Source organism: Bacillus rossius, chromosome 1 (genome assembly GCF_032445375.1).
Source record: "Bacillus rossius redtenbacheri isolate Brsri chromosome 1, Brsri_v3, whole genome shotgun sequence".
NCBI lineage: Eukaryota > Metazoa > Arthropoda > Insecta > Phasmatodea > Bacillidae > Bacillus > Bacillus rossius.
Window position 1 is genome coordinate 348,852,076 of NC_086330.1, and position 14,895 is coordinate 348,866,970.

General features: G+C 37.1%; 1 protein-coding gene across 1 annotated transcript in view; it reads right to left on the reverse strand.

The window, feature by feature from the left end:
- Window positions 1–5,136: 5,136 nt before the first annotated feature.
- Window positions 5,137–14,895, reverse strand: part of LOC134528314 (motor neuron and pancreas homeobox protein 1-like) — a 180,052-nt gene continuing 170,293 nt past the window's right edge. Inside the window, exons 2-3 of the mRNA XM_063361833.1 lie at window positions 11,450–11,664; window positions 5,137–5,757 (exon numbers count right to left, since the gene is read on the reverse strand). Of these exons, the coding sequence (XP_063217903.1) occupies window positions 5,389–5,757; window positions 11,450–11,664 (584 nt within the window). The 3' untranslated portion in view covers window positions 5,137–5,388. The remainder of the gene's footprint in view (window positions 5,758–11,449; window positions 11,665–14,895) is intronic.

Genomic DNA, 14,895 nt, shown 5'->3' on the forward strand with positions numbered 1-14,895 from the left:
AAAATTTTAAAACTAAAGGATTTTACATGTAAAGATTTGATTGAGCAGTTTGTTTCTATTTGCGCCGTTCCTGGGCACACATACGGTACGCAGAGCTTTAGGAAAAACAACGCGATTTCAAAACTACTCAAGATATCCGAGTGGGGCCTATTTACGAATAGCATTTAAGAGTTCGCTGAGGGCCGAAAAGTACTTTTAATTTCGGATTAAGTTTTTAAACTGTATTTTTAGATGCGTTAAAATGCCTAAAACGCGTGTTTTCAGAGTAATTTTTAGGCATAAAACAATCAGCACAGATTCTTGAAAGCACTTAAGGGGCTTGCATAACACCTTTATCTTCATTTATCCGCCATATAATGTTACGGTCACCGCTCAAATTTCACAGTTATCCTGTGACGACGAGACGAATGCGCGCCAGTTCAGAGACTTGCGCTTAGAGGCTATACCGCGCCAGAAGCACCAGCGAGCGTCGGGCTTATCATCCCGCCTCACTAACACACATACACCCCTGACGAGGCGGGCCCCTTAAGACGAAAACGAACGAAACTTGGTAATGTTGAATCCCTCAGTAATGAATAGAGTTTTGTAATTTAAAACGCAGGTCTTACGTGTAAATTCAGACAAATGTGAAATGAGGGAGAAACAAATAAAAAATAAATAATTGTTGCTGTGAAAATAATTTGTTTGCTAGCCAATTTAATAAAGAAATATACTAAGAAAATTAATGTGCTTCCCTCCATCACTGAATTAAATACAATACGCAGCTGGATTCCAATTTTCTCAGTGTGTGAAGGTAATTTTTCACTTACTCTAAGGTACTGTAAATTATTAAACTTTAACGTGTGTAGTGCTAAACACTAATGTTCGTTACACAAATTACCATTATATCTCTTGCCTAATCTAATGGAAGGAAAAATAATAAACACACAATCTGAGCCATAATTTAATTTTTAACGTCACGTTAATTTTACCTTAAGTTAGGAACTTGTATTTACTTATTACAACACAAAGTGAAACACGTTTTATCCTTTAATGCCAAATCTGGTCACATCACCATTCCATTATTTTCAGTCATGCAAATTAAATCTTTCTTTGCAGTGGTTACTGTTGAAAGCCAAAGATAAAATAATTAAAAAGTAAAATTAATTAGGTATTTATTTTCACTTAGTTACTTAGTCACAAATAACCTTAATGTTTAACGATAGAAGTATTTCAAAATTCTTCAGTTTCACATAATATGACATTAAGCAAGGAAAAAAAATATACTAGAATAGAGTCTTAAATTAACAGCTGACTGCGATTGTATTACTTGAAAACACAGACTATAAATCTGTGTTCAAATATGAGCAATTTTTCTCTTCAAAATACACTTATTGTATGAATGATAGTCAAAGTTATCACTAAATAAAATTTGCATTAATTGTTGGTTTATTAATTAATTTAATACATTGGATTTTCTCGTCAATCTTTCCGTGTTGAGATACAAAAAAAACTTTTTTAATTAAAAGAGTATACAATTATTATTTTTTGGATATCTTTAAATCATGTATATGAGCATATCAATAAAAAACACAAACTGCATTTAAGATCCACAATACCAAACAAAAATTACAAATTATTTGTTAAATGTTTTTTAATGTAGGCTATGTATGGAATATTTACAATTTGACGAGATTCTTTTAAGAGGGAATGTGCAAAGCAGGATCCATAACAAAAAACAATAATATGCACTGTTTTTAATAGGCACAGCTCAGTACAAAATAAGGAGCATAGTGAGATTTTTTTACTTTTGACTGTATGTACCCTGGCATAATCAACAACAACATATAAGTTACTTAATAATACCGAGTGTAGATACTGGAAAATGATTACTTATTTTTGGCATTGGCCACTGTCATGTATTGGTTCTGTCATCAAAAATAAAATACAGTTCCTACGTTTGCTTAAATGATTCACATAGGGATTATTTTTTGTTGTATATTAATATCGATGGAGTTGAATGGGTTGAACAGCTTCGGTTCCGGGACGTTTAAGTTACGCCCGGTTGAACTTTTGCGTGGCACTTTAGTACACGATAGTCTCATTGCTGATCTGGTACATTTCTACAGGATGATCCGAAAGTCACCTCACATGGATACTATCTGTTATCACCTCCCGTGACCTGCCCTGCGCGGAGGATTATGCCCGGAATCACAATACCGCGACGGAACGAATTTTCTGACCAATCACGTTCGATACATCTGTGACGTCAGCTCAACCAAATTCGCGAACGCAACATACTTTCCTATTAGAAAGACATTTCATTCCAATTGTGTTGCGGGTGCAGTGAGCGTCAGAATTTTTTTTCGTATGTTGGTATTTGAATCAGAGCAGTCAATAAATCATTCCAACGATTAAAATTAGTTTTTAAACTATTGTTTCTAACGTGATAATTATTTTTTTTACGTGGCAATGCATTTTCTTACGTACTTACGCTAAGCGGAGGTTGTGAGTCAATCTTCATCTATAGTTTTGCGGTGTATTCTCTGTACGGCTGTTTTTTTTTAAGGTGACTTTCGGATCGTACTGTGTCCCAGCGAAAGCAATAGCACCATGCCACGAGGTACATAATGAATCATGGAGGTATTAAGCCTAAGGAGTGGGTGTCTGTCTGGTCAGCAGTTGTTTAGAAAAACAAACCGTAGCTGTATAAAGGCTAATGCCGAAAGTTTGTTAAATAGTTTGAAAGGATTTTAAGGTTAGAACTTAATTTAGCAAAAAAAGAAAGTTCTGCTATCTAGATTTTGGCTTCAATTATATACAAGGTAAAGATTGCACACATCCACTCCTTTAATTCTTACCTCCTTGTAATGAATCACACTTCTGCCGATATAAATGGCTCGCACAACTTCACTGAGATCAACTTGAAATCAACAGAACGCTTATTTTTCCCCTCAAGAGTTTCGTTTTACGTCACTAGCTGAGTCCAATAACCATTAGTCTCGGATAACCACAGGTTTTATTAGCTTCATGTCTCGACTGTATCCACACGTGCCAAAGTCAACACACGGATGTCTCTTGCTATCACACGCTCTGTCATCAGCAGGCATCTTTGGAACGTTAAAAATAAAACGCTTCTTAACATCTGCGGTCATGTTTGTCTAAGTTGAGCACTTTTGAAACGAAAAATAAACCTAGTTTTATTTATTTCCGTACGATTTGTATCCTTCCGCCAAGAGTAAAATATATACATAGCGTATATCGCATGCCAGTTATATTTCTGCAAAGGATTGGAAGTTCACACCAAGGCAATAGCAGAGCAACAGCATTCATAGAGAAAGAGTCGATAAATGTTCTCAATGTCAGAACATTGTGAAAATATTAATTTTGAATGATACACTTAGTTTTTCATAATTTTAGAAAGTCTATATATTTAGATAATAAAAGTTCACAATTCACCATCCTGGTTTAGTTAGGACCCGCTGTAGTTACTTTAAAGATCCCTAAAATATTTTTTGTTTTTATAATTTCGTGTATGAGTTTAAAGAAATTCGTGACATTCATGAATTTAACAAGAGGTTAAATGGTTTTGACACACCTAAAGGCCACATTATAATTAAATACTAGCGGACCTAAGAGTATGCAATCGTGTAGCACCTATTCAGTTTTTAATAAATTGTTTGTATGCAGCATCTCTCGTAAATACATTTTTTAATATATCATTATGAATTGAAGAAGAAATGTTTTCCCCAAAAATTACAGAAAGCCGGGTTTCTCAAGGTTTTGTGAAAACTAAGCTCTACATACTAATGGTTAATTCAAAACTGTAGGCCTATAGAACATAACACGCTCGTAATTCATTCTAGGTTTGAAATATTAATTTGGCTTTGAATGTCCTCAAAATAAATAAATAAATAACGCTTATTGACTCGACATAACTATTTATAAACTATTAGATACAGGTTTCATTTGAATCACCAGAAACGTACCAAATTATAGCCACAAAATAATTTAGGGAAACTAACCTCTAAGATAAATGTTTTGGCTTTGCGCCGCTCGTCAAAGCGACGAATTTCGACTGATCACCTGGAGAATATCGCACTGTACGCGTTTCCAGTATGCCTGTATTTGGCGCGCTGAATCGTATGTTGAGGATAAGTAATTATGTAGTTAGTTGCTTTCGGAAGGGGTGTTTACGGCATAGAAGATTAGATCCAACTGTTCAGTGGCGTGAATAAATCAGTGAGATTTTCAATAAGTGAGCCAAGAAATAAGTACGTAGGCCTACAAAAATGGGTCAAATAGCATGTAGCCCATCGCAGATTACTTACTTGACCTTGTGAAATTGTTAGAAATTTTGATTTTGTAAAATAACGTTAAACGCAAAACTTGTTAGATATGAATACAGGGAACCACATTTAATTATAATTTTCTACCTACTATATTGTATATATTTTATGTCTACTAGGCTTATATATTGCTTTAAATTGACTTTTAACAGTCTATATTAATCATACTAATCAAGTATCGACTGATTAATGTTGTCCTTGGATGTCATATTTCGCAACAAACGGGCCAAGCCATTTCCAATATTTATCTATAGGCCCTAATAGATTGGCTACACGATCTAGAGGATGAATATTAATTCACTTCAATTAATACCACATTTAAATGTTAAAATGAAAAGTAAACTTCAACCTAAAAGTCTACAGACGCTGTTAACTCCCCTTTTTGTGGAATGTATAGTAGTACTTACTTGCCCTCCTAATGTAAACTGCTTTACAAATCTGCCATTGTTATTTGCTGAAATTTATCATCGTCGTTGCTTACACGTTTGAAGTATTTTCCCGAATTGGTCCGATATCGCTCATGGCAACCGAGAGCAAAATAAAGTGCACGGGTAGTACTTGGTTGAAAGTATTTATTGTTATGAATATTTTCTTCAGAGGTTCATTTCAATAGTGCTCAACCCACCATAAACCGAACGTAGTGTGTACGCCGTTGAGTCAATTATGAAAGTGTCGTACACGAGGTGCTCGTCACGAACCATAAGGTCGGTGACATACTAAGCTGTTGTCAGTTTGTACTCGGTGATTTCCTCTAGATCACTTGTTTTGATTGTCAATTTTGATAAATTTACATAGTGCTTTTTTGTGAGATCTGCAACGTCCACTATACGAAAAGCGGCCGAAAGAATATTCAACAAAAAAACTGTGCGGAAGTTTTAGCAGCAGTGGGAGCAACCCATGGCGTGACAATGGATTAACGCTTCGGTCCTGGCTCGCTTGTTAATGGAGACAGGACTTTAAACGAGGCGTGCTTGGAGTCTGCCGCTGTGAAACGTCCTCGCGCACGCACTTGCGGGAGCACGGGAGCCCTGGATCCGCCCGGGCGGGAGCAGTTGCGCCGTTAGACGACATAGGGCCTGTAGAGCGGCTCGCCACCATCTTGCAGGCCGAGGCGCCGGTGCTGCCCCAGGTGGTGGTGGTGATGTTGCGCGAGCAGCCGCGGGAGGGGCGGCGGCTCGGGCGCATGCGCAGCGGTCGCCGCGTCGCTCGGCGGGGAGGGGCTGGCGTTCCTCGAGTTGCCGCCGCTAGAATGCGCTGCCTGCGCGCCGCTGCTGCTGACGTCGTCCGAGTCGCGTTGCTCCGCCGCCTCCTTCGTCTTGCCCTCCGTCTTCCCGCCTCGCTTGTCCGCCTCGCTCTTCTCCTTCGCCTCCTGCTGCGCCTTCTTGCTCCTCTTCCACTTCATGCGCCGGTTCTGGAACCAGATCTTCACCTGCAACAACAAAGCGCCCCCGTGGTTCTTACTCCCGTTAGTTAGCATGCCGTGACGTAGTTGGTCACGAACTTAAAACAGGAATTAACCCCTGAGTTCACAGCTCGGTACTTTTGCAGGAACACGACTAACAAACATGTATACTGTTTAGGCAAAATAGTATAAGTAAAAAAAAACTGCAAAAAAAGTAATATATTTTATATTAATACATAAATTGAAAGTTAAGCTGCCATAACTACATATTTAGAAATGGCGTTTCGAAATACACCCTGGGTGCGACTTAGACATTTTTTACATCATTGCGACACTCAAAACGTTGCGACAATGTTACTTGACCACCCCTGATGATGGTTAACAGGTATAAATTATAATTTCAATCGTCACACACATTTCAAATAAGTTACTACATTTTCACCCAATATTTTGGATGTTTGACAAACATGGCTCAGACCAACAACTGAACAAAAAGCTGCTTCACGTAGTAATGCTTTCACGACCACCCCATGAATATTCTGCTAGTCAAGGCTATGTCTAAATCTCCATTTTGGATTATTTTGGTGTCTCATTCCAAATATATATTAAAGAGAAAATACGCCTGTCTCCTTGTATTTGATAACTTCCTTTAATAACGAGTTTTCTTGGCTTAATGGTTTTAGCCGTGTCAGACGCGAGGAGTTCAAGGTTTCTGTCGGCATTGCCGCCGCCATCATCAGGGCAACAGTCTCCTACTACTGTTTTACAATTCAACGTTGTAAGGTTGGTGATGTCTTGCAGCTTTTGTGGTTTATAAACTACTATGATTTTCTTGCGATAGTTTCGTACTGCGTCCTTGTGTGATTACGCTCTTGCGTATCTTTCGGAGGTAAACCTGGCCTTAGTAGCGACACTTCCAACTTTCACGCTGGGATTATGCTTAAATACGTCACAACATTTCGCAATTACGTCTTCCCTTTTACTGTCTGAACAATTCAATGCAATCTCAGGGACATTTTTATGCGAATCTTTGAACATACGCTCATTTATATTTTTCTACTTTACCCAAAAGTGGACTTAATTCGAAGTTATCTTCAATACATTAACTTGAATATTTATTATGTGACTGATATTTGTTGGTTGTTTTAAAAATTCATTTATATTTTCTTTTAATATAGCCTACAGGTTTGTAGGTATCATATTAATATTATTTCAATATTATTAACAATTAAAGTATTAAAAAATACATATAATCAATCATCTATTCAAATATGTTCTGTATTGATTTTCAACTGAAGATGAATGTTAGAACCTTTGATTTTCTTATTCTTTAGCCTTATTACAAGTGGATTTGAACACGACTTAGGAGTTGCAAACCCCTTCTTTATTTTGCTAAGAACAAAACAAAAAAACGGCAATGGGTCTAAATCATAACGTCTTCCTAACAGTTATGTTTGCTATTGTGTGATCACTGTCACGCAGTCCATTTACGAAGATGTCCGAAGAATAGAATTCTTTTTCCGCTTTTGATTCGAGCCCATTCTAACAAACGCCATGTATGTCTACCAGAGAAATTAAGCCGGATTACGATACCGTAAAGTTATCTAGCTTGAATGATAAACCTATCAAAGAAGAGGTAGAAAAAAATATGTACATATGATGCCACTTTTAAATGCCATTGAATCAGGATTTCGTTTTGGAATCCGTGACAGATAGAAATCCGGGAGCAAATATATAGATATATATATATAAATGTAAAGCCGTGTCGCTTTTACACAGAGAGGAGAAGTTATCTGGGCTGAAGGGATAAGGGGAGGGGGCGGAATGTTTGAGGAAAGTCAAACAACGACAAAAGGAAGCGTGCCATCAATTCTTCTCCTGCGAGAATGACGATAATTCAAATAAATTATAGATTCGTTGCGTTTCGTTTAGCGGCGCATCACCGCCGGTCGCCTCCGGGAAAAAAAAAATCCTACAAACCTCCACCCCCCCCCCCCCTCCAACTCCCGCTCATAAAAATATCCAGCCCTCCCGTGCCTTCAACGCTGAACGCGCGTGAAATATGGCGCGGCGATATATTTTACTCTTCGCTTGAGCCGACGGTTAAACAAATGAAAGCGCCGCCCTCCGGCCTGACACTTGAAGCTCATATATCGCCAGATTATGCTTCGCGTCGTCTGCTACCCTCTCAACCCCCCTCCCCCACAAAACACAAATTTCCGAAAACCGACCCCTCTTTTTTTATTTCCATTTTTTTCCCTCCCCCCTTCTCATTCTGTCTCTCCCGTATACGTGGTGTTAGATTTTTTTTTGCATCTCGCGTTTTATCTGTCGGATCGGAACGTCTGCCCTGCCAATGACTCGCTAAGCTGGAAAAAGTGTGTGATGAAGAAGGTGGAAAAAGAAGAGGGCATCCGAAGGGTGAGGTCGCTAACTAGTGTTTGGAATAGAAAAATAATAATCTGGGATAATTGGCTTAAAGATTTTATGTCTTTCTCCTCCCTCCCCTCCTTTTTTTTTTTTGGCTCGGAACGTATAATCCTCTCCGGTATCGCTTTACACGGAAGAGAGCGCTTGATTGTGGGGACCGGGCAAGGCGAGGTGTTCACTTCTCGCACCTGGGAAGGACTTTAAAAGTCCCCCGGGTCGCCGGCGAGAAGTCTGTAAAAACGAGAAAATGGCGCGGACCCTTACAGCCCATTAAAAGACAATAGCTAAAGAAAGGGCTTTCATTTTATTTTTTTGTTGTTTTCGCTTGGGATTAAGTGGCGACGCGAAATTGAGAATTAAAGGCTTTGTTTGCGCTAGCTAGCACCTCTAGGCGGGAGTTAAGGTCATTGTTTCGCGGGAAAGGGACCAGCCCTGGTTTTTTTTTTTTTTTTTTTGTTTTCAAAGCCTTTTCTTACGTGTGCTGGTGTTTGCGATTCGTCTTTCTCGGCAAAATGTTTGGTTAAAATTTTATTTTCCCCTTATTATAATTAGGAAAAACAAACACTTTAAATATATTTCCTTTAAAATGAAAAAAAAAAATCCCTACAGGACAAAAATGGGTGTGCGTTCGAAGTTATACTTACTTGGCGTAGATAATAAAAAAACTAACTTTAATTTTGCATGCACATAATTTATAGAAATAAAATAATAAAATGACTGGAGGGATGTTAAAAATACGGTTGGTAAAGTATAAATCGAATCAAATTAATTTTTTAAATCTATATATTTAGTATGTATTTAATATTAATACAAACACAAGTATAACATTAATTATTTAATTTAGTAAAGTAATCGAGATATTTTTAATTATTAATGAAAATCAACACATATGCCGAATTCATAATCTAATTAATTTTAATTATTTATTAAATAATAATGTAATAATGGATAATTTAAATAAATTATACATACGGAAACATAACCAAACTTATATAAATACACTTGAAAAGTTTATAAAACAATTTAAATCACTATATTCAAAATAAATAAATGTTTTAATTATGTGTACCATTATTAAATATCAATCAATAAAGTATATGATTTAAAAGCACATCCATAATTTTTATTTGTATGCAGCCTTTTTTTCATCCTGTCATTTTTGTTTCACACTGCGCGCGCATCGTAACAAATCATTCTCATAATTTTTTTCATAGCACACCTAAAAATATAACTTCAATAAATGACAATTTTTATTAAATTGTAAAATAAATGCTTCTCGGAGATGAAAATTCTTCAGTTTAAATTATTCCCAGAAACTTTACGGAAAGATAGATTTATCCGTTTTTAACCTAAAAGACAACTTTTCTTCTACTTTATAGCCTACGTACTTAATATTCCTCAAGTGGAAGTATTTTCAGCGTGCATTACTTTCACATACCCCAGAGAAAATAACTAGACTGTTTAGGCAAACGAGTATAAGTCAAAGGGTGTTTTTTCAGGAGATATTTTAATTTTATTTTTAACTTTGCACTGTAATCTTATTTTTTTTTTTTTACGTTTTGTGTGCAGTGTATTTTTTAACTACATTTCTCAATATATGACACAGTTTGGTTTTCAATTTATGTATTAATGTATAAACAGAATAAAACAAAGTTGGTATCCGCGTCTGTTTGTTTGTTTGCTTACTTATTATAAACTGCACAAATAAATGTTAGCATAGTTATTAATGCATTTCAACTGAAAATTAGCAAATCGCCAAATTACAAAATGACCATTTCAAATGCAGCAGCTGTGTGTTCACACCGTCAAACTTTCGCTTCCAACATCTTCCATTCAAGATGGCCAGATATGTTGGAGTGTTACCGCGACACAGAAACGTCACCTAGCACATCCTTTTTTTGTTGTTTGACAAGTTGGATGACTTGAGTTTCCAGCAAATATTTTGTACATAGGACTGGTGTTGTAAAATTCATGTTGGTAGTTTGACGGAATCAGTTCGTTCTATTAATGATTCATGCAATGGGGAAGATTGTTAAAAAAAAAAGTTATTGGACATTCGCGAACCCATAAGTTTTGCCCCTACCAAAAATCGCTCAACGCGGCTAAAGAGTTTTTCATTTTTTAAAAAAAATATAGGGGCCTATATGTATACACACATATTGGTTATAATGAAGTTGAAAACTCATTCCTTGCTGACGTGTTGTTATCGTGTTTGTGTAACAATGCTCACCACATGATGACATTTTTATGATTCTTCCTAGCGAGTTACTTTCAAGCTACTTAACACACTTAAACTTTAATATATATATATATATATATATATATATATATATACACACATATATATATATATATATATATATATATATATATATATAGCCAAGATTTTTTTTTGCTGTCCAACAGCTAAACAGTTGACTTCACCTTCACAGCAGACATGCACTCCACTGCGGAGTGTGTGGCGGGTCCATTGAATGCAGCCTCAAAGATATGCGCACGAATGAGGTCCTGGTAGCAGGACCCATGGTCTTTCAGAGATGGAAAGTGGTCGAGCATGTTTATGGGGTGTCACAGAATAGAGAGGTAGAGATAAAGGGATGAATATAGAGATGGAGAGAACAACATAGAGAGTGTAAGAAAGGTATAGAGATTATAGGGTATTAGAAATATATGGATGTAGAGAACGGGAGAGAAAAAGAAAGTGAGTTAGAGAGAAATGAAAAAAAAAATGAGTTGTCTGTAAAGTCGGTTTACGGACGATAGTTTAACGTGACAACGTCATAACAAAACATTGATGAAATGATTGCATACTTTTATGAATAAAATTGAATCATTTTTTATTGAATTATCACTATTTTGTATGGATACAAAGAAGGAGTGAAATGAAATCTACAATTTAATTGATAAATTTACTTTTATTTGCACTCACTAATTCAAATATGTTTATTACTTTAACGAAGAAAATTATTTTAACCATAACTTTTGTACATGTTTGCTATTAAACTTCTTACAATCTGTGTTATTCTGTTAAAGGATAGGACGGCGATAGGAAAAGGTAGGAAACGAATGGGAGTGTTTCAAGTTTAATGTGCCTCGAAAAAAGTCAAATCGATGGGTTGTTCCAATCGAGCGGAAGAGAGATAGATGCGGCGCAAGCGCACAATGAGCGTAACGGGACACTTTTTCGTGCGTGCAACCCGGGGTTCATCGATTTATTAGACGTTGTCACGTCAAGAATGTAAAATGAAGGGAGATGTAGAGAAGTTGAGGGAGAGAAGGGCGCGCTGACCTGCGTCTCGGTGAGCATGAGGCTGGTGGCGACCTCGAACCTCTTGGGCCGCGACAGGTACTTGTTCTGGCGGAACTGCTTCTCCAGCTCCAGCAGCTGCTGGCTGGTGAAGGCGGTGCGCGGCCGGCGCGTCTTGCCCAGGAGCGCGTGCTGCGGTCCGCAGCCTGCGACCACCGACAACACAGCTCCGTTTACACTCCGCGTCGCGCGGGTTTCTGCGCCGAGGCGCCAGGGTTAACATGGGAACCGAGAGATGCCGTCTTGGTTCCAACCGTTCTTAGGCCACAGCATTTTATATTGAACTCATTTTTTAGGCCTGACTGCGTAACTATAACAAAACTGGCAAACAGACACTGTGTTACAGTCTTTTAAGACCACTTAAGGTGGTAACTTTCCGCCATTAAAAGATTTAAGGCGTCAGGGTTAACAGGGGAAGATAGGAACCAAAAGATGCCATCTTGGTTCCAACAGTTCTTAGGCCACAGAATTTGGTATTGAACTCATTTTTATATGTGCCTGACTGCATAACTATAACAAAACTGGCAAACAGACACTGTGTTACAGTCTTTGAAACCACTTAATGTGGTAACTTTCCGCCATTAAAAGATTAAAATGTTGTAACAGTAAAATAAAAGTGATATAAAACTTGAAGGTAGTAAGGGCGACAATGGCTCGCGCATCACACGCCTCTTCGCCTCTTAACCGAACTAGCGAGCAATCTTTTGTATCGGTAACGAGCATCTATGGGACTTGAAGCAGTTATCTTACAATTTTATTCTGCACTTCCTTATGCCACTTGCAATACTATATACATAAAATTGTCATGGAAACCCCGTTTTAGCCTTTTCCGCAGCCAAAAGGTAAAGACGAAACCATGACACGAAACTTATATAAGACAAGTGCAATGGCTCTTAAATGTTATTCTTAATCACACACTTTTAATAAATCTTAAGCGGTTTGTAGACCTGAAGGTCTGCAAGCTGTTTGATGGCCTGGCAAGGCGGCCCCCGCCTATCTGGACAAAGACACGCGATGTGCAGAGTTTCACAAATAAAAAGAAAATTAAAAAAAAAAAATTGCCCACGATATCAGGGTAGTGTCTGATTACGAAAAGCATTTAATGATATACGCTGAGGGCGGATGCATGGTTCTGTTTCCGTATTTCGTTTTTAAATCGCATTTATTGAAAGGGAAAATGGCTAGAACACCTGTTTTCATAATACTTTTTAGCCATGAGACATTTGGTGAGTAGGGAGAGCGCGATGGTTCTGGGACACTGTAAACAGACGAGTGCCATCTTCGTTCTGGAAGTGTGGACCACGTGACCTTCCACGTGGCGAGGGGGGGGGGGGGCGTGGCATCACGTGGTCGGCGAGGGGGGCGTGGCGCCACGTGCTCGGACCAAGAAACAAGAGTTGTTGTCGTCTGCTGGTAAAGTCACAGGCGGCCATTTTGGTTCATTTTTCCGAAGCTAGGGAGCGCGGGTGTGGTGTTATTATTAAGAATAAAAATATTTTATCGCGGCGAACGCACTCAGAACCCAAGAACTCTGATCGGCAGTCAATTCAGTTTCAATTCAAAAGTTTTATTTCCACATACTATACACTTTAAAAAGTTTTACAATACGTATTAAACACACCAGCACTCTGTGATCTTTTGCTCACATTTACACTTGTTTATAATGTTAATTAAAGTAATAAAAACAAGAAATTTGTAGTTAAAAGAATTTTAAAAACCTTTTAATTTTGATTGGCAGTCAGCGACGTTAGACACTAGACTATAGTGTCTGCTGAGGAAGTAATAATTAAATAAGGAATATATGATTTCAGTTGAGCGATGGTAAATTCAAACATCAGAGGTGCGCCAAGTTTAAACTTATAATACTAGTTGCTGGCAGCATATTTAAAAATTACACAGTTGTCTGCTATAGGCAGCCATCTTTATTACTGGTGCCAAGTTTAAAACTGGTGGCATAGGTATTATAAAAATATTATCGTCTGCTGTTGGCCACCATATTTTATTTACAGTGTAGCCAACTTTGAAAAAAATTAGTCAGCTGCTAGGCACAGCCATGTTTTTTACAGTGTCACCAAATTTGAAAAAATTAATCACATGCTGTAGGCCGCCATATTTTTCACTATTTGTGTCAATATTAAACTTATACTAGTAGTAGTTATGTTTAAAATTCTAAAAACCATATTTTTTATAGTATTGGGTAATGGCAGGATATTAAATTTAAAATAATATATTTTAAATACTAAAGACAACATCTTGGATTTACATATGTGCTGACTACCATTATAACAAAGCTATAGACATATATATTAGAAGCATGCTTATAGCACTAGCTTACAGCCATAGGTAATATTTTTACTGTGTATTATTCCTTTAAACTTACAAATATTTCTGTATACTATATAAGATATATATAAGTAAAATAATTATTTTTAAGCATTTCACTTATTAAAGTATTTATACCTATAGTAGATAATAAAGGTCTACATTTCTTTTATACCTCTTATGTATAATTTATTTTATTTTAAATCTTAATTATTTGTTAAATTGTGATAACATATAGACAAACATCGTGCGGTATTAAATATATAAATTCTTCATTTTGTGGTAAAAACAATAACAAGTAGCACATCACAGAGTTAATTTTTTTAATGTTATGCGTAGCTGCTTTTTACTAATCAGCTAAAAGTAATTTTCAAACTTTGTTGAAAAAAAATTTCCCTGTGTAAAATATTACGTGTAGCTGTAAAAAAAAAAGATAGCAGCAAACTTATTTCTTCAAAGTTGGCGATAGTGTAACAAATGGCGATCCCTAGCAGCCGACTAATTTTCTTTTATTTGGCAGCATCATAACAAAAGATGGCGGCCGATAGCAGACGATTATATATATATTTTTAATATGCCACCAGTAATAAACTTGGCACCAGTAATAAATATGGCTGCCCACAGCAGACGACTGTATAATTTTTTTAATATGCCACCAGTAACTAGCAGGTACTATTAGTTTAAACTTGGCGCACCTCTGATGTTTGAATTTACCATCGCCCAACTGAAACAATGTATTCCTTATTTAATTCATCATCCCTCAACAGATGCTCTGGTCTAGAAGTCGGCCTCCGTAGCGTAGTCGGAAACGCACCGGGATACGGTGATTATTGGCACATTATATAGAGATTATTGGCACATTGGTGACTGTCAAACTTGCCAGTGTGCCAATCTTCTTAAAAAAAAAATAAAAAAAGTGACTAGCGTCGCTGACTGCCAATCAGCGTTCCCCGAGTACGGGTGCGGGATGCTGTCGTCACGATAAAATAAATTGTAAGAAAATGAGTATGTTTAATATGTTGCAGTTAGTACCTATCGCTTGCAAGCAAATGTCAATAACTATTTTATTCGTGTTAAATGTTGTTTATAAATCGTACCCAATCGTT